The sequence below is a fragment of the Macaca fascicularis genome, chromosome 11 (assembly GCF_037993035.2).
Source record: "Macaca fascicularis isolate 582-1 chromosome 11, T2T-MFA8v1.1".
In the NCBI taxonomy this organism is placed as follows: Eukaryota; Metazoa; Chordata; class Mammalia; order Primates; family Cercopithecidae; genus Macaca; species Macaca fascicularis.
In genome coordinates, this window is record NC_088385.1 from 113,397,273 (window position 1) to 113,417,124 (window position 19,852).

Sequence of the window (19,852 nt, forward strand, 5' to 3'; positions counted from 1 at the left end):
ACACATCAGTGGAAAAGCATTGAGTCAAATTAAAGTCACCCAATTCCTCGATCGCCTGCTCTACATAGGTCTAAGAGTCCAAGGGGTGATGAATTCTTTACAGACGGCATTTCGCCCACATTTATAAAGCTCACTAATACTGGGCACTGGTTGAGTGTTCATCCCTTACTAAACACGGCTCTCTTCTTGCACTGTGACTGATGGAGAAAAACCACAGCATCATTTCATCATTCATTGTAAAGAGTGTAAAACTGTGCAGAATAAATAGTCTTGTCCAACGGCTGAGTATCTGCAGAATGTAAAAGGAGGTAATTTAGACTTTGATTGGGATTATTTCAGCAGACCATTCTGCCAGATGTGCTTCACATCATTTAGAGCATTAGAAAGTGGCAAGCTGAATTGTATAAATATATACAATATGTTTATGAAGTTTTCAATATTCACTCAGATGACTCGACATAAGCTACCTCCGCCTGTCTGGAGTTGAGGCCCTGAATCTCTACTTCCCCAGCAATTGAGGGAAATGATTCTTTTTCTCTTTCCTCAATCAGAAAAGGAAGAGTAATAATATATATTAACCTCAGAGAGGTAAATTTAATTCAAGTGTGATTCCACTTAGAAGATAGACTTGCTAAATAAAAATGTAAAAATTAAAGCAGACTGTGATATTAAAATGAGAACTGGCCATCAACAAAATTGAAACAATTTACTAATCAGGTCTCAACACATTGAAGTCACATCAAAAACATCTCTCGAATTAGAGATGGCATTACAGTTGTCTTCTGCAGTTGCCATTTGCTTTCCTGTCTTCATATGCTACTAGAATGCATTAATTTTTCTTACTATTTTTTCTTTTCTTACCTTTCTTTTTTTCCTGTTTGAGTTAAGGTAGTCCATTACACAGAGACAGTACACTAAAACCAGTATTTTTTAAAGGCCAAAAATGACTTTTGAATAAGTCAGTTGCTGTTTAGAATTAGGAATACTTTTTAAGCCAGGCTTGGTGGCTCATGCCTCTCATCCCAGCCCTTCGACTTGAGTCCAAGAACTCGAGACCAGCCTGGGCAACATAGTGAGACCTCATCTCTACAAAAATAAAAATAAAAATTAGCTGGACATGGTGGCACACAGCTGGATGTGATAGTCCCAGCTACTAGGGAGGCTGAGGTGGAAGGATCACTTGAGTGAGCCATGATTGCCCACTGCACTCTAGCCTGGGCAAGAGAGTGAGACCCTGTCCAAGAAAAGAAAAAAGAAATATTTTTAAAGACAACCAAATGATTCCTGAGATTAACTCGACTTTTCCTGAGCAAACCTATTCTTAAATGATTACTGTGTTGTTCTGTGAAGCCTTGGAAATAGAAATAACAAATTGGTGTAGGAGCCAGCAGTGTCTGCAGCGTGATACAGAGAGCTGTGACAGTGGATGTCAGAAGTGCCTCTCCTGAGTGGATGGGCAGTCAGATTTAGACTCCCTAAATTTCTTCCCTTTACAACTAGACATTAAGATGGATGGTGATGGAATAATATTTTGTTGATTGGGGTATCGGCAGTTCCTTTCTGCTCTTTCTGTGATTCTATTTTTTTTTTCTTACTATCTATTTGCATTTGTTAAAAGTTCTGTACTGTAGTCTGTGGTCCAATTCCCATTCGGCCCTCCTGAGTGCATTAAATGTTCCTGAGCATGTTAAACTGGTGTATTTGCATTTTATTGCCAGGAGGTTGTGCTGTAAACAATGGGGTTGAGACACCAGCTTGAGCCAGGGGATGAAATTTTATTTTAAAATCTGAAATGCTGTGTAAGCATTTAAGGTATGAATTGGTAATTGTTTCACAACAGCTTCCATTAGATATGGTTTATTTGTAGTCCATCCTCTTTTCAAGGATCCAGGGGAGTGTTAACACACTGAAGCGCACCGCATATCATTTACATTTTAAACCAGTGTTAAGGGAAAATGACCATAACTTTTAAGACTTCTAAATATTGGAATGGACTTTATGCCTCTGTCCCTGGAGAAAACAGTTTTAATCTTTCATTTGAAAATAAGAAAAGAAACCTTCCCGCTGTGATTAAGGATTTGAATAATTCTGAAACAGAGAAATACTGTTAGAAAAAGAAAAGTCTGGTTCTAAGATTGAGAACTCTCTTTCTACCCCTAATGAATTCAGTAAAATACAAACTTTTAAAAATCATCTGTCTAATTTGAGATTCGAGATCATCAAATTCTGTCTAAATATTTTGTTTTAACTTCTAAGCTCATTATGGTCTCTTTGTGTTAACTTGTATTAAAATCTGTCAGCTATGACTGGTCTCATAAGCACAGTCAGCGGACCAGAATAAGTTAATTATTTACTTGTGTCACTAGTGCTCTTCATCTAATGAAATGCACAGCTGTGTTAGATCTGCAGTTGGATGTGTAGCTTCCATTGTTCCTCAAGTCAGCAGAGGGTAGAAGCCACAATGATGGAGAGCCCTCAGTTCTTTCTGCTGTTCTGGCTTTCTGTGTCGATTTCATGGATCTTTTATCATTCACTTTCACACAAAACAAACAACACAGGGCTGTCTGCTATGGGAACCATCTTGGCATATAAAAGGGTTTTCAGGGCCTAAAGTAATTTTAAGTCAGCTAAGATTTAATTTTTGACTTACAGGTGCCCTTGGTGCAGATATTGCCAAAGCAGTTCCTATAATAGAAGGAAAGAGATCCAAAAGCTACTTATGTGTATTTTTTTAACAAAATGTCAGAAGAGGGCTGATAAGAAAACAGCTTCCCCAGAAGGAAGCTCTGCACTAAATATGATTAATCAGATTTCAAGCAAAGGTATTAGAGATTCACATTTCAGTGGAACGAGCACTTTTTTCATTTTAATAACATAATAAAGTTGCATTTGCTTAATTAAATATGTCAATTCAAACTGTAAACACAAAATGTAAGTCATCCTCTCCTTACCCACCCCCAATATAAGTACGTCATGCTTCCTTGGTCAGTTTCTGCACCTCCTGCCCTCACTCCCACCTTCTCTTGATGGAGGGTGGACAGGCAGCTTCCTCCTGAGCAGACGCCGGCCTCCTCCTGCGAACCGCTGCTTAAGGGGTGCTGAGGTTTCTCTTTGGTTTGGTTTTTTCAGGGGTATAGCTGAACCCTCCATCTCCTCACCAGCCAAAATTCCATTCTCACTTGAGCTGGTCCCAGAACCGGCCCCTTTAGGGATTGCCGTTTTTAACATTTTGTTCACTGCTGAACAATGTTGTTGTCGGTGCACCTAGATTTACAATTTGATCTCTTTCAAAGTAGATTTCCCAGTAGCCCTAGGGTTTTGTCAGATAATTTCAGTGTGGATAAAATGGATTTTTGGAAGGAAGAAAGAAGGGTCACACACTCTGCTTGATTGAAATTCTAACACATTGTAGCTGAATTTGAAATAAAGTGAACTGAATGATTGTTTCTATTCTTCATGTAGGAAAGCATATATTTATAATAAACAATACCATTTTAACCCAAAAGCCAATTTAAACTAACTACATGCTCTAGAATTCAACTCCGCAAACTTAATATCCATATTGTGGGCAGCTACAAGAAATCAGAATATTAATAACCAGTATTACATAGGCAAATGGCATTCTTTTTTCTTTTGACTTCAGCTCCTGGTGATTATAACAAATCACAAACTATTAAAATAGTTTGAATAATTACATACAGTCAAATTGAATGAAATATTTGAGAGCAGTTTCTTTGCAATAGGGGCAGATAGTGGATAACTTTACACACAGAGAAAAGGAATTTTATCTTTTACTACAAATGTAAAAGTGTTTGTTTTCTTAATCCAATGCCAGTGTACACTAGTTTTCTGATTCTAAATTATGAAGATTGTAGTTAACAATCTAAATTCTATTCCTACTCCTCTTCCCAAGAAAAAGAAATCAGAGGAATAAAAAACTATTTAGCAACAAAATCCCCTATAGGTTAGAATGATATTAAGGGAATTAATTTAAGAGAATATTAGTAGTGCATAGAGTTGGTAGATTTTTGTTTTGTTGTTTTCATTCTTAGAATTCCATTTCTAATTCTAACCTTTTTTTTTCCAAGAACGATTTGGCATTTAATTTTCTTGTTCAACTTTACAAGTTCAATCAAAGATCACTTTCCTAATGGGTTGTAAGCTATAGGAATTAAAATTCCTTTGGGCAGTTTAGACTCAGCCAGGGAAGCCCTGGCAAAAATCAGCCAACCAGCCAGAGCACTGCAGCCTATATAGAGGTAAACCTGTTAGCACATCAGCCACACACAGGTACTTCTTGTCACTGTTTTTTAAAACCACATTGTAAGCACACCCCTCATCCAGTCATTTCTGTGTTTGGGGTCGGAGAACTTGGATTTGTTTAACTTGGGTGCAGAACCCCACAGATCACAAACTAGCTGATGAGGAGCAAAACTGCTGCTGACTTAAAGCTTCAGGGATGGCCACAGGCCTGGGGTCCAGTGAAGCCGCTGTTCTTCAGTCTCTGTGGCAAAGGAGGGTGGGCAGGCAGCCTGACAGCACCATTGTGTGCCATGCCAGCAGCACAGAAAGGCTGCACTGCCTTTCGCAAGGAGAGTCGTTTTTGAACTGTTTGTCCAGCAGGATTGTTGAAAATTGCTTTTGTTACTCTTGATAGAGGCCATGGGGAAGATTTTAGAGCAGTGGAAATAGAAATAGCAGCAGGGAAATCCCAATTAAGTACTGTATTCTTCCTTTCTGCCGATTTGCTTTATGTGGCATGAAATCTTCTCTCCCCCAGGTGTTTGTGGCTTGATTGTCCCCCAGGAAGACATGCCATTTTGTGATTCTGGCATCTGTCCGGATATCATCATGAACCCACACGGCTTCCCATCACGAATGACGGTCAGTGACCTGTAGGTTTTTCAGAGGCACTGCCTTTAAGGAAGAAGCAGGCAGTTAGTTTAGTTAGAGTGGAGGTGACAAGGACTCTGAAGCTGTTTTTTCAGGTAGAGCTCTTTTGCCCCTTGCCAGATAAACAGGCTTCCAGCCCCTGACGATTCTGGGCCACTCTCCTGTACAGAAAGAATGAGGAGCTTGTCTATACCTCCCTTTGAGAGTGGAGTCTTCTGAGTGATGAATTTGCCCCTCAGCAGAAGAGAACTCCTTGTATTGAACCTAAATGGATCTCCCTTTCAGTGATTATTTTTGGTGATCCTGGCTCCACCTCTTACCAGCTGTGTGGCCTTGGACAAGTTGCTTACCCTCCCCATACTTCAGTTTCTTCATCTGTAAAATGAAGAAATATAGGACCTATCTCATAGGGTATTGAGAGTCATAAAATTAGATCACACATGTCAAGCTTAAATACTGCTTCTGTTAATTTATCACTGTTATTAATAGTGGTCGTGGGGAAATAAGCTGGAGATAAATAAGCAGAGAGAGTGCTTGTGCCGCAGGGAGGTGCTCACTTAATTTGTTCACATCCCACAGGTGGGGAAGCTCATTGAGCTGCTGGCTGGCAAGGCCGGTGTGCTGGACGGCAGATTCCACTACGGCACTGCGTTTGGAGGCAGTAAAGTGAAGGATGTGTGTGAGGACCTCGTTCGCCACGGTTATAACTACTTGGGGAAAGACTATGTTACATCGGGCATCACAGGGTAAGCATGCGATTGAGCTATTTTAAAGAAAAAGAATGGTTTTACTAGGATAGGGGAGACAAAGCTTTAAGGTGTACTCTATTAAGTATACTTGCAGGCAAGCTTGTACAGCCCGTGGGCGGCATGTGGCCCAGGACGGCTTTGAATGTGGTCTGACACAAATTCGTAAACTTTGTTTAAAAACATTATGAGAGTTTTTCATGATTTAAAGAAAATTTTAGCTCACCAGCTATCGTTAGTGTTAGTGTATTTTATGTGTGGCCCAAGACAGTTCTTCCAATACGTCCCAGGGAAGCCAAAAGATTGGACACCCCACCTTAAGGTGTAAGCGTTAAAGCTATATGCCTTAAGCTTTATTTTTTTAAGAAACTGGATACCAGAAAATGTAAATTTAGAAAACTAACAATTGTGGAGTGCTGTTTGTACTAGTAAGATTATAATTTAGAAAGTAGAAAAGATTTTTGGGAGGCCAAGGCAGGTGGATCGCCCAGGAGTTTGAGACTAGCCTGGGCAATGTAGTGAGACTTCGTCTCAAAAAAAATAAAGTAGAAAAGATTTAATTTACCATAATATGATTTCTACCCTATACCTACTTTTAAGGAACACATCAATTACATATAATGCAAAGTTTTCCTTTAACTCTTGAACTTTCCCTGGATTTATGTGATGAGTATCAGAATAATAAATGCTTTGACAGGTAGACCGAGGCCTAACATTTGTGCATGTGTTCACTAAAGATGTCCTAAGCACCTACCTAATATGTGCTAGGCACTGAGTATATACCAATAAATATAGTGGACATGGTCCCAGTTCTATGGAGCTGACCATTTAGGTGTGTTACTAGACATTAAAAAATAACAGACACAAGGTAACTTCTCAGTAGGGCCTACTGTGACCATCTAATTTAAAACTATAACCCCGTACTGCCCATTTGCTGCGTTATTTTCCCTGTAGCACTCACCATTTTCAAATATACTACATAATAATACTATTGCCTGTCTCCCCAACTAGAACGTAACCTCCATGAAAGCAGGGTTGGTCTGTTTTGTTTACTGTTCTATTTCCAGGGCATAGCACAGGGCCTGACATACAGCAGGCACTCCATAAACATTTATTGAAAAAAGGAATGCAGACAAATAAATACAAGTACATATAGCTCTCACCAAAATGGAGACAGAGTGGGTGAGAAGGCCCCTGTGAGGAATTGGATGTGATATTTCAGCTGAGAGATAAAGGGTGACAAGGATAGGGCTTTCGAAGAGTGTTTAATGGAGAGGAAAAGTTATGTTTAACACTTTGCTAGAGAAAGAGCTTGGTAAGTTCAGGGAACAGGAAGAGGCCAGCCTGGCTACGGTGCAGTGAAGAGGCCGTGCTGGCGGCCCGAGTTGAGGGTGGAGGGGAGATAGAGCCAGGCGACCAGGCTTGGGAGCTGTTGTGTTAACCTGTGAGAAGCAGATCCCTGCACTGATCGTGAATGACAAGGTTCTGAAGCTGGAATCCCCGTGGTTTTAAAGGATCAAATTAGTTGCCTAAATTAATACACACTTATGTATTTTATGCCAGATAAAACTCCAGGACCTAGTGTTTATAGTGTTCTTCTAGGTGTTGTTTTTTGTTTGGTTGGTTTTGGGGTTTTTTTTGTTTTTTGTTTTTTGGGGGGTTTTTTTGAGATAGAGCTTCACTCTTGTTGCCCAGGCTGGAGTGCAATGGTGTTGTCTCGGCTCACGGCAACCTCTGCTTCCCCGAGGGGTTCAAGCGATTCTCCTGCCTCAGCCTCCCAAGTAGTTGGGACTACAGGCACGCACCACCATGTCTGGCTAATTTTTTGTATTTTGAGTAGAGACGAGGTTTTGCCAAGTTGGCCAGGCTGGTCTTGAACTCCTGACCTCAAGTGATCCACCCACCTCAGCCTCCCAAAGTGCTGGGATTACAGGCGTGAGCCACCGCGCCCTGAGGTTTTAAACCACTTGAACACTAGTGACACTCAGCATGGAAGCATGTGTAAGAACAGCGCTTGATTTTAGTGCTACAAATAGACTCTCCAGATGTGATTGAAATGGTTGGAGTGCTTTTAAAAATTGCCTATTAAGACTATAATAATATGGATTTCTTAGGTGTATCATTCCTGAGATGTTATAGAAAATCACATTACAGGAAAAGACCAATGGACCATTTCAGAAATGGTTCAATAAAATAATTGTGACCATTTCAGAAAACATAGTTGTCATTGCTAAATTCATTAACCTTCTCTTCACATCTCCACCCAGAAATAAGGCACATTTTTGGCCATATGTTGACCAGAAAGTGCAAAACCATAGGATCAATTTGGTGGACCTTCATGAACATAATTTGTACTGAAAGAATTGGATGGGTTATATCCTGCTTGCCATAGATAATGGTTAGTCTATATCCCAGTCCACACTGCCTTCCCCTATGCCCCCAGCCAGTGTTTTCATTCTTTGCCATTTATTTCAGTGACAAAATCTGAGAAGCACCGTTTAGTTAAAAATTCCCTAGGGCATTTAAACATATCACCACCAGCTTTCGCCTTTTGTTCATTCTTGAACATAGGTAGGAGGAAAAATTGCATATGGCTTTACTCTATGGATGATGGAATAGCATTGGGTAACTGAGTGTCATAAATTCTACCATGAGCAACCCTACCATTGAGGAATAGAATCATTCACTGTTAGAGCTGGAAAGAATCTTGTTCTGACCGCCTGGTACGACTAAGAATGCTGAGCTAGAGAGGTCATGTAATTACTGTGTGACAAAACTGAGACAAGGACAGGGTCTCTTAATACCCTCTCCATTGTGCCTTCCACTCTATTCTGTGTCTTCCAAGAACCAGGTTGTGCTGAAGTTAGCAGAATGGCCTGATGACTGCAAAAGCCCTGGCTTAGGATGCTGAGAATGTGATCAGGGACATGGAGCAAGCAGGGGCCAAGCTTTTTCTTTGCCTCTCTGCTGGGTCTGTTGTTTCCTTTGCTTTTTCTGCTTTTACATCATGCTGTAGCCCAGAGTTTACTTGTTCCAAATGAGACCAGTGTCGCAGGGAGAGCCCTGGATTTGAATCCCCACTGCACCACTCACCAGCTCTTACCTGACCTCTCGGGCTGTCTGTGTCCATTTCTTCATCTTCAAAATAGAGGTGACAGTTCTTCCTCCCTGGGTCATTGTATGGATTAAGTAGCACATGGTAGATGCTTCCTTGCCTTTGAAGAAGGAAGTTTGAGGCAGTTAAAAAAATTTTTTTAAGATATCAGTGCTCTGGTTGTTCTTGCTCCAGACTAATGAGAAAAGGTTTCTTCTGTCAAAGTACATGTATATTCACCCTCTTCTTAAACTCTTATTACAGCCTTTCTAAAGATTCATTGAATCAGTTATGTAATAGACATTTACTGAGTACGAGTTGTGTGCCAGGCAGGGTCACAGGTGCTGGAGCCACCGTGACAAAGGAGACAAAGTGCTTATCCTTGCAGAGTTACTTCTTGTGGGGAAGACAGACAATAATCTGAGAGATAATAAATTGTACAGCACGGTATCAAAAGGGGCAAGTGCGCCAAAGGGTCAGGTTGAGATGGGGCCGGAGTGGTGATGTCAGTTGGGAGGAGAACTTCTTTAGATGTTCAGGGAAAGTCTCTCTGAACAGGTGAAATGTTTGACAGAGCCATGTGAGTACCTGGTGGGAGAGTGTTTCAGGCAAAAGAAACAGTAAGACAGAGGCTCCAAGAGAGGAACAGGCTTGCTCCATTTGAGGAGTAATGAAGAGGCCAGTGTTGCTGGAGTAGCATGAGTGTCGGGACACGGGAATAGGAATAGTGAGGTGTGCAGGAACTGGAGTATGTCTCACCATAGGGCCATAATATAGAATGTTGGCAGTACAGATTCCAAGTATGATAGGAAGCCATTGGTGAGTTGAGGACAGAAGAATGACCTATTGTGATTTACATTTTAGAAGGAGTCCCCTGACTTTTTATGCAAAGAATAGATTGTTGAGGGATTAGAGTGGAAGCAGGGAGATTAAGTAGAAGATTGTCTGTGGCAGCCCAAGCAAGAAAGGATGGTGGCCTGACCAGGGAGGTCACCCTGAAGGAGGGATCATCCCATACACACTGTTTCCCAACCTGTTTAAGTGTCTATTTCTTTGTAAAACTATTTATCTTTGAATATAGCTGTGGTACTTTTCATATTTTTAGAACTATTCTTTTCATTCACTACAGACTGAAAATCATTCTTATCCAGTCAGTCATAAATGAGTAAGGACCTGCCAGTGATGGGTCCAAAGGCTGTCTCTTGTTAGCCCAAACTTAGTTTCTTAACCCACAACACTTGATCTTTCTTTCAGTGAGCCCTTAGAAGCATACATATATTTTGGCCCCGTGTACTATCAGAAGCTGAAACACATGGTGCTGGATAAAATGCATGCCCGGGCCCGGGGCCCACGAGCTGTCCTTACCAGGTAAGAGAAAAGTACTTATAAAAAGAATTGATAATGCAGTCAAGCCCACCTTGTATTTCCCAGATATGGCAAAAAGCAGACTCAACAAAGTTTCTGTTTTCCTGAGATGTCAAAATTTGGCAAGTTTGACTTTAAGAAAATCATATATATATGATTAACATGAAAAAGTGGCAGCCAATTAAAAAATATTTCACAAGTACAAGAGCAAACCCACCATAGGTCTTGCCAGTGGACTCCTAACACAACTATTTACTGTGTAAATGTCTGCAAATATGGTCCTATTTATAAAGGTTCATATAAGAAGATGTGTATGTATATACCCACATACACATTGATATGCCCCTGTGTACACAGAAGACACATGCATACATTATTTGTTAGCATAAACCACAATTGGAGTTTTTAAAAACTAATGTTATTGAAACATAAGGCACCTCCACTTGCAGACTTATTTGAGTAAGCTAGAGGAGGTTAGGGGCCACCTGCACCCCGTACAGGTATACCCTCGATCCCAAGCACAGTGTCTGTGTGTTAATGAATGGATAAATTTCTTGGGAAAGAGAATTACAGCTACTAAGTTTCACATGTTCTTAGTGCTATTTTTTCCAGTTGGAAATGCATAGTCGAGGGCAGTGGTTCTCAGCCAGGGATGATTTTGCCTCCCAGGGGACATTTAACAACATCTGGAAACATTTTCATATGTCCCAACTTGGGGTTGGGGAAGTAGCTACTGGCATCTAGTAGGGAAAGGCCAGGGATGCTATAGGGACAGCCCCTCACAACAAAGAGTCACCCAGCTCAGTATGTCAGCAGTGCCAAGGTTGAGGAACCCCGGGCTAAGGGAGGGAACCCAGGCCTTGGAGTCAGACGGACAAGGCTATGCTCTCATCTCCACCTTTTCGTTCCATCACAAGCCTTGAACAGATCACTGATGACCACAGTCTGATGAAATGCTCAGCTTCAGCATTTCTCATATTTAAAGTGGAGACAATATACCTACTTAACAGGTGCCGGTAAATGTCGAGAGTGTGAATACAGAATGTATACAATGCCCATCCACAGGTGGCATCAGCAAGCATCCGGTTCCCTCCCCACTTTCACTGAGCACAGCCTGGATGTAACAATGTGGAGAGGGGGCAAGGATGAGGCAGTTCATGCTGGGGGTTTTATTTTTTTTAAAACCAAGGGAGAGGTGTAGATGACTCAATTCCTTGACCATTTAAAACTGAGCACTTGCACATTTCTGTTGAAATGATAGACACATGTGGGCTTAAAACTGCAAAGAGGGAGGAGAAGTTGAGATTCTCAAGACAATAATCACTTCAGCAATGGGACCCTCATTGGGTTAGATGTGTTTCTCCCGTAAATGCTGTCCCCTCCTAAACTTCCATTTCAGTTACAGCATCCAAAAACTATTTCAGAGTAACATAAATGTCAAAGCAGTTATTTCCTATATTTTGCTTTGTTGTGTAGAAAAAGTTATTACTTTGGTATTACTTTTGTGCCTTCCATATGAAGACTGCCTCGAGTGCATTTGTCTGTAGTCAGTTATCTTAGTTGGTTAAAATCCAAGTATTGGATTCTGTCCACATGTGGTCTGTCTACCTTTACCTTGTTCACTGACCTCAGGTGGAGGGAGCAACTGCCCATACGTGTTTCTACTGGCAGATAAAAATGTATCGATGTGCTCAGTTATGAAGTTTCCACTATAATGTGTTTATTTAGACCTATTTGTAAGTTATTCATGTGCATATTTCCTTTCAACAAGTATTCTACAACTTCTTTGATTTCACATTGAAACTTAAAACCACAACATTTCTAAAAATCGTAAAATTTTGGTATGTGTTGGCATACCCTGTGTTCACCTTCTTAATTCTTTGGGAGATGGCAGCAACAACAAAGATTAAAGGATGCTATGGAATACAGCAAACAAGGGTTGCATGGTCACCCCTGCTCAAAGATTACCTTTAAGAAGCCTGCCAGGGAGCTTGCTTTTTTTTCCCCCAAATAATTTGTGTGATCCATACCTACATGGGGTTACCTAAATTGTTCAGATCCCCCTGATTTTACCTACATCTCTGGGTCCTGGATTCTGAACCTTTTGAAGTATTCTCAAGCCCAGCATATACACAAACCACAGGGAATCCATTCAAGAGGCTAACAGCTCTGGCCACAACTACTGGAGGATCCAGGTTCCCCCCCAGTCTGTTCTGCTTAGTTTTTCTGCTTTTAAATAATAGAATACTGAGACATCTTTGAAAATACTCAAAGACATTGTTTCCTGATTTGAAAACTCTGCTAAGTTCTAATCATAATGATAGTGATGGTAATAGTAATGGTGTTTTCTGTGATTATATATTAATATGTTATTATATCATATGAGATTATGTAATTATATATTAATTTCATTTAACCATAACAACCATCAGTATTTTTTCTCAATTGAGGCTGTTTGGGATAGGTGTGCTTATGTGCTTTTACAGATGAGGCTGAGTAGCATGTTCAAGGTCACTGTCCAGTTATTGATTTGGATCCAGGTGAGCCCTGCTCCAAAGCCTCGTGCTCTCTGCCAGCATGTGATGCTGCTTCTTTGTTTGTTTAGCAGAATAATAACACATTTGTCTAATCACTCGTTTCAAAGGCAACCCACTGAAGGACGGTCTCGTGATGGTGGCTTGCGTCTTGGGGAAATGGAACGTGACTGTTTAATCGGTTATGGAGCCAGTATGCTTTTGCTAGAGAGACTAATGATTTCAAGTGATGCCTTTGAGGTTGATGTCTGTGGGCAGTGTGGACTTCTAGGGTATTCTGGCTGGTAAGTGGATACCATATGTCTCTCATACCACACCTCTTGCCTCTTAAATCACAGCTCAAGAATTGACCCTGGATCCTATCCGCGTATTCTCCAGCCTCTGTCTGTGATCACTAACATACCCTCCCTCATGCATGTATTCCTGTCATTGGGGATACTCTGTGTACATGTCTCATTTGTCTGCATCGTGATCTACTTCCTACACAGCTAGAGGCTCAGCTCCCAAGGAGTACAAACTTTATCTTCTTTTAAATATTATCTCAGGTACTTTTTATTACACTATTTGCCTGTGAAAATTCTAGCAGATGCATTGTTGAATGTTAGAATCACAGTGTGTTAAAGAAACCTCTTTAGGGAAGATTACATTGAATGCTTTCATTTGTAACTTCAGACCCAAAGAGCCAGGGATGCTGCCCCAGGTCTTACAGCAAATTGGTGACAGAGCCAAGAGCCAAGACCAAGACGACCTGGTACCCTGCCCCCTTGTCTGTACTCTCTCTGCCAAGGCTAGCTGCTTCACACTTGTACGGTAGATTCTGTGAGGGCAGAAACCGGGTCTGTCTCCGTAATTTATTCAGCAAACATTTAGTAAGTATCTGCTAAGTGTCAGACACTGTTCTAGGCCCCAGAAATGCAGCAGTGAACAAGACAGATGATGGCTGCTCCCAAGGAGCTTATCTTCTACTTTATTCTCATTGCATCCTGTCATGTTTACCCTCATTTCTCCAGCCTGGGACCTGGTAGATGCTTCATGAAAGAATACTGGTTGAATGATACCCTGCATTTGTAGGATTGCCAATAAGTAAATCATGTTGTTTGTAAAGTTTATAATTTCTGTGTAGAGTTTGGTACACAAAGGTCACCTTAAAAGATGACACTAGATTTTTTTTTGTTTTTGTGCAGTTGCACCACCTTTCCTATTTGTAATGATTCCACTCTGTCGCCGAAGAACAAAAAGCTCGCTTAGGGTTATTCCTAAAACACTCCTGTGGGCAAGAAAATCCATAGTTCCCCAGAGGCGAGGGGTTTTTTATTTTGTTTTTGGTTTTGTTTTGTTTCGAGACAGAGAGTCTCACTGTCACCCAGGCTGGAGTGCGGTGGTGTGATCTCGGCTCACTGCAGCCTCAACCTCCCAGACTGAAGCGATCCTCTCACCTCAGTCCCCTGAGTAGCTGGGACTACAGGCTCACACCACCACGCCTGACTAACTTTTGTATGTTTTGTAGAGATAGGGTTTCACCATGTTGCCCAGCTTGTCTCAAACTCCTGGGCTCAAGTGATCCCTCCCACAGTGCTGGGATTTACAGGCATGAGCCACCACGCCCAGCCAAAAGTGAGTTCTTTACTTAACTTTTCAATCAGAGGCAAGGTCCAACAAGATCTAAGGCAGAAGCTACAGAGCTTCCAGCCTCACCCCCTCATTGTCCCTCACCTGCCCTCCCTGGAGTGCCATTTCTCTAGATAGGGGCCATCCCCAAGATATAGTTAGGCCCAAATTACATTCATTGCTGGAATTTGAGGAATTTGTGGGCCACCGTTTCCCCATTGAGTCCCCACCGTAGTTTCCTTCCAGACAGAGTCTCAACTTCTTGCCATCCTGAGCTACTAATTTCTAAGTTGAAAAAAGCCAATCACAAGTTGAACAAGTGGGCTTCTTAGAACACAGTGTATCCCTTGCCAGATAAATGTCAAAACCTTTTAGCCAGTTATTTCATGATTTTGGTGTAGAAAACTCTTTGTCCGTGAAGAGATGATTTCACTTTAAAAACTAACAGAAGAGGCGGCCATTTGCACTTCATCTTTCATAAGGTTGCAGAGAAGAGGTGACATGACTCCGAGGATAAGCCTAGCTGTTCCTTATATGAATGAGATGAGGGTTTGCTTCAGTCCTGAGATGTCTGTTTGTCTTTTGAAATGCATATTGAGCTTGCTTTTTATAGTCTGGGCTGTGCAACCAAAAAGAAAAAAAAGAAAAGAAATCATGTAATAGGTAGATGCCTGAATCCTCGTTCCACTATGCTTAAATCTTCAAATTTGACACAAGCATTTTTAAATAATTTACTTCGAAAGGATGGTACAGAAGAATCATGTCATTAAAAATAGAGGTCATGGAACTTCAAAAAGAGTTTCCTTTTCTCTTCCTCCCCCTTGCATTCTTCCTCCCTCTCCCTACCCCCAAAGAAAAAAGAAAACAGTCAACCCGATTCACTTATGCACTTTGAGAACCTTCCCCCCTCCGCCACTGGTTACCCAGGGAAGGTAATGTAAGCAAGAAGACCTGTAAGCAGTGATTGATCCTCAACATCATTCTGCTAAATGTATATCTTCTTTCCTGCTTCATTTCTGTCTCATTTAGAGAGCATCTGATGGCAGTGTCTGATTTTGACGCGTATGTGTTCAGTGTGCATTGTATTTGAAATCCTTTGAAAGAGAACTAAATCAGGTTATACACTTTGAGGGTCTTTACTGTAATTAAACAGACCTCAATATATACCGTATGTCTGATTTTGAGTGGCCTACTTATACCCTTGTTGCCAACAGAAAAAAATCCTAATCCATTCTAGTAGTCTAGCCGCCGCCTCGGGTGCTGCTTTCTGGCCGAGGAGCATAATGATGCTGTCATTTTTCCCATCATTACCTGATCATGTGTGCTGGGTTGAGTGGGAGGGAGCATGGGCATCGTTGGAGGAAGTTGCTGTTTAATGAGCGGCACAATGGAGGCTGGGTAATTAGAGCAGTTCGGAACCTTGAAACTGGCCTTTTGTCAGGGATTTGCACATTAGTGAGGCATTGCTATGGAGATGTTTACAGCACGACTGTTGTTCTACAGAAGACACTAAGGGTATAAGTCACAAAAGCAAGGTCCAAAAGGAAGACTTCAGGAAAAAGAAAATCCCTGTTAAGATAATTAGCTCATAGAGGATGTTTCACTGGACAGTCATTTCTCATGTGAAGCCACAGCCTCCCCTTTTTGCTACCTTTGCCCTAAAAAAATCCGTTCATTTTATTGTTGTTCAGGTCAAGTTTCTACCTTTGCAAATTGTTCAGATACAAGGTAAGGTCAGGTTTTATACACACACATGCACACTGGAACATTTTAAATGATGGAGAAATATTTAATAATAGAGAAGATTAAAGGGCTTTCTGGAATATGCGTCAGTACATATGGAAATGTAAAATAGATTAGCTTGGAGTCATTGGGTAATGTACTAGTCAGGAGAAGAAGAGAAAAGTTACCCCCGTTAAATCCATTTCCCCAATTTAATGAAAGCATGAACATGATTCCTAGATAGATTACATCCACCCAAGCACATTAAAAAGATAATTTTTAAACTCGAATGTATTAAATAGGTATTTAAATAATCTTTTAAGAAAAAGTAACTCACCAAGTTTATATTTGTACTGTCGACGGATGAAATACAGGTTAAGCACCCTGCGTCGCCTCGTCATAGCATCAATTGTGCATTTGTGAGGGTTGGTCTTCTCTCATTCTCCTCCTCAGGAGACTGTCTGCATAGTTACCAGCACCACATGTACATTCTCAGCCTCAGTGCTTGCTTTTCTTTTCTAAAATAATACAAGCTTTATTTTACTGATTGCAAAAATGATCCCTGCTCATTGTAAAACATTCAAAAGTTACCACAAATATAAAGCGAGTCACGTTAATTCGCACCACCCAGAGATGACCACTATTACCATTTTGGTGACTCTTTCAAGATTCTGATAAGAGGAGAAAGATACAAATATACACACAAAAAAATTAAAATTTTACATATGATTTTGGGGGCTCCATACACTTACAAAACCTGTTTGAGGGCCCCCTTGGAACCATGCTGATTAACAAACTGCTTTTTTCACTTCACAGTTTGTCCTGGACACCTTCCATTTCAATAAATGTGCATCCACAACAGCAGGTCTGATGGCTTCACAGTCTTCTATGTAAATGTCCCAGTGGACATTTGCATAGTCTCACGTTCTGCTGTTACAAATAGTGTGGCTGTCAACATTCTTGTACACATCCCTTTGTCACTTTTGGGATTACAGAATCAAAGAATATGCACATTTACATTTTTACACACACTGTCTTACTGCCCTCCAGAATGGCCAATCCTTTGTTCACTAAGGAATCCTCTTCCAGTTCCTGGTCAGCACCAGATCTTCCAAGCCTCAGTTGCTACTCTTCTTGGATTCATTTTCCTCCTCGTTAACTGTGAGGACCTAGTTTTCTACCTGTTAAGAGTCAGGATTTGTACTGGATACCTACTGTCCCGGCTGCTGCGGACCCTTGAGGAGTAGGGTAAGGTCCTATTTTGATCTGAAACCTGAAAGAATAAATCACTTTCTCCCCAGGGACCCTTCTACAGTTGTAGCCATTGATTTAAGAACTAAGTTCAGTTTACCAGCTCTTCCGGAAAGAAGAGAAAATAAAGTCCTAATTGGAATATGAGGCAAATTGGTTAGGAACATGGGCTGTTGTTGTTAGGGTTAAGTGGAAATATATATGCACATACACACATACATACATTTCTTAATTTCACACAAGGGACAACATGTTGTACCTTCCAACACTCATAGAAATAACCAAGCCTGATTACCATTTGATTGAATACCACTGTCCTATTCAGAAGTTTTGTCTTTTCCATCAGACTTTATGTATCTCAATGACAGAAACCAAGTTATAATTGTTGAGCACCTTGCCTAGAATAATATACTGCTAGTATAGTAGATGCTTATCAAATACATGGAAATTGACTGAATTAGTTTAAAACTCCTTAAACAATGAAAAAAAATTAAATTTGGGTAAATTTCCCAATGGTTCAGATTTCTGGAGCTCTTTCAAAACAAGTATATAGGCAGATGTTTTACATTTTAAGGAGAAAGGGCTAGATGTGTGGTAACAACTGACTCAACTTGCATGCTTTGAACACCGGAGGGAATGGTGTTTGTTTCATTTTTTTCTTTTGCTTCCTTGGATGTTTCTTTTTTTCTGGGCACATATGTACTTATATGACAGTGCAACTGAACACTTAGGAACAGAAAGATAATTTGATAGAATAATAATAGAACTTTATAGAGACCGTTTTCACTTCCTACGTGAAGGCCTTTGTTTCCGAGTTGCTGTCTAACACTTGCTGACTTGGGTTTCAGGTGCCATTACTGCAAGTCATCCTGCCACGTGTCTTCCCTCCGTATTCCATATGCCTGCAAGCTGCTCTTCCAGGAGCTACAGTCTATGAACATTATCCCCAGGTTAAAACTGTCCAAGTACAATGAATGAGGATAGAAAAAAATGATTATTAAAGAGAACAAGCAATACATCCAATACAATGGAAAGCAGAAGGGATTTAGGACTACTACTCCTCCTGTGAAGAATTCCCTTGTGTATTCTGTCACTAAAACAAACAAACAGAAAAAATGGAGAGGCTTTTGATATACTACAAGACTGGCTAAACAACCTTGATCAGTGAACCTTGAGCCATGGGAGAGATGCTGACCATGTGGACTGCAAGGCAGCTTGATTCACAGATGGATGTGACCTATAGGAGAAATAAACCATTACTTATGTGCTGATGTCTTGACATTCACTCATTAGAAGACCTTACTCCTTCAAGAGAATGTCTGGGGTCAAATTTACCATATCTTCTGGCTAACGATGTTCAAGGTTCTTCTGGAAACTTGGAAGATGTAAAGAATCCATTTGATTTGGTCAGCCTGGCTTTTGTGGCTGGCTCTGATAAATTTTCCCAACAATTAAATCTTGCCTTTATACACCGAAACTTTGTAATTTTAGTCTTGGTGAAATATAATGACATTCTTGTCAAGCAAGAATGTCATCTTCCCTTATGGACTCAATTGCTATTATTTTGAACCTCCATGATTGTACCATGCAACAATATTCATTAAATACCTGAATCTAACCCCGTGGCTGCTTTGTCATACTCTGTCCCTTCCATACCTGCCAGGATGCTAGCTGTCCATTTTCTTTTTAATCTGACAGGCTTCCTTACTCATTTCTAATTTGTTTTCAACTGCTGCCCTGAAGCCAAACATTTGTGTTAAGAATTGTTTGTAAAATCAGAGTCAGAAATGCTTTGAGTAATGGCCTAAGGCTTCATTCTCAGCATGTCATACTGAAGATGTTCCACAGAATGTTAATAGGTATCATATACCAAGAAGAATCAAGCTTCTATGTCAAACTAAGGTTGAGAAACTGGGGTAACCAAGTAAATATTCCACAGGACTTTTTCAAAGCCTTTAAAGATCCCAAGCTAATGTGTACTGGGTTTCAAAAGAGGGATGTTCCAGGGACCCAGGCTAGTCGTTGACTTGAGAACTCAGCCTCACTTCGTTTTCTTCACAGTAAAAAATCTCTAACACACGTAGGTGCAGCAGTCATAGAGGTATCAGTGAAAGCAGAATGAAGGACACTGCAGGCGAGCAGGCCTTCCTCAGCCCTCATGGCAGGGACTCAATAGGTATCTTTTTTATTTTTTTTCTTTTCAGACAGGGTCTCACTCTGTCACCCAGGCTGGAGTGCAGTGGCAAGATCACGGCTCACTGCAGCCTCAACCTCCCGGGCTCAGGCTATCCTCCCACCTCAGCCTCCGAAGTTGTTGGGACTACAGGCACATGCCACCACACCCAGCTAATTTTTGTATTTTTGGTAGAGACGGAGTTTCGCGTGTTGCCCAGGCTGGTCTTGAACTCCTGGGCTCAGGTGATCCACCCACCTCAGCCTCCCAAAGTGCGGGGTTCACAAGTGTAAGCCACTGCGCCTGGTCTCAATGTGTATTTCAACAGATATTTCAAAAAGGAGTTTGAATGCCTAGATCTTTGCTACGCCAGTTCCTTTTTTTACCCTAGCTTATGGTTCTCAAAATTGATGGTGCATTAAGGATTGTACTGGATTAAATATACAATCATACTGTACTTTGTGGG

At 40.9% G+C, this 19,852-nt stretch overlaps 1 protein-coding gene across 4 annotated transcripts in view; it reads left to right on the top strand.

Annotated features, from left to right (window-relative positions):
* Positions 1–18,831, top strand: part of POLR3B (RNA polymerase III subunit B) — a 136,762-nt gene extending 117,931 nt beyond the window's left edge. For all 4 annotated transcript variants that reach the window (XM_005572107.4, XM_015431480.3, XM_015431478.3 and 1 more), the window contains 5 exons: positions 4,781–4,884; positions 5,473–5,639; positions 9,988–10,101; positions 12,743–12,916; positions 18,062–18,831. In XM_005572107.4, coding sequence (XP_005572164.1) covers positions 4,781–4,884; positions 5,473–5,639; positions 9,988–10,101; positions 12,743–12,916; positions 18,062–18,191 — 689 coding nt within the window. In that variant the 3' untranslated portion in view covers positions 18,192–18,831. The remainder of the gene's footprint in view (positions 1–4,780; positions 4,885–5,472; positions 5,640–9,987; positions 10,102–12,742; positions 12,917–18,061) is intronic.
* The last annotated feature ends 1,021 nt before the right edge of the window (positions 18,832–19,852 follow it).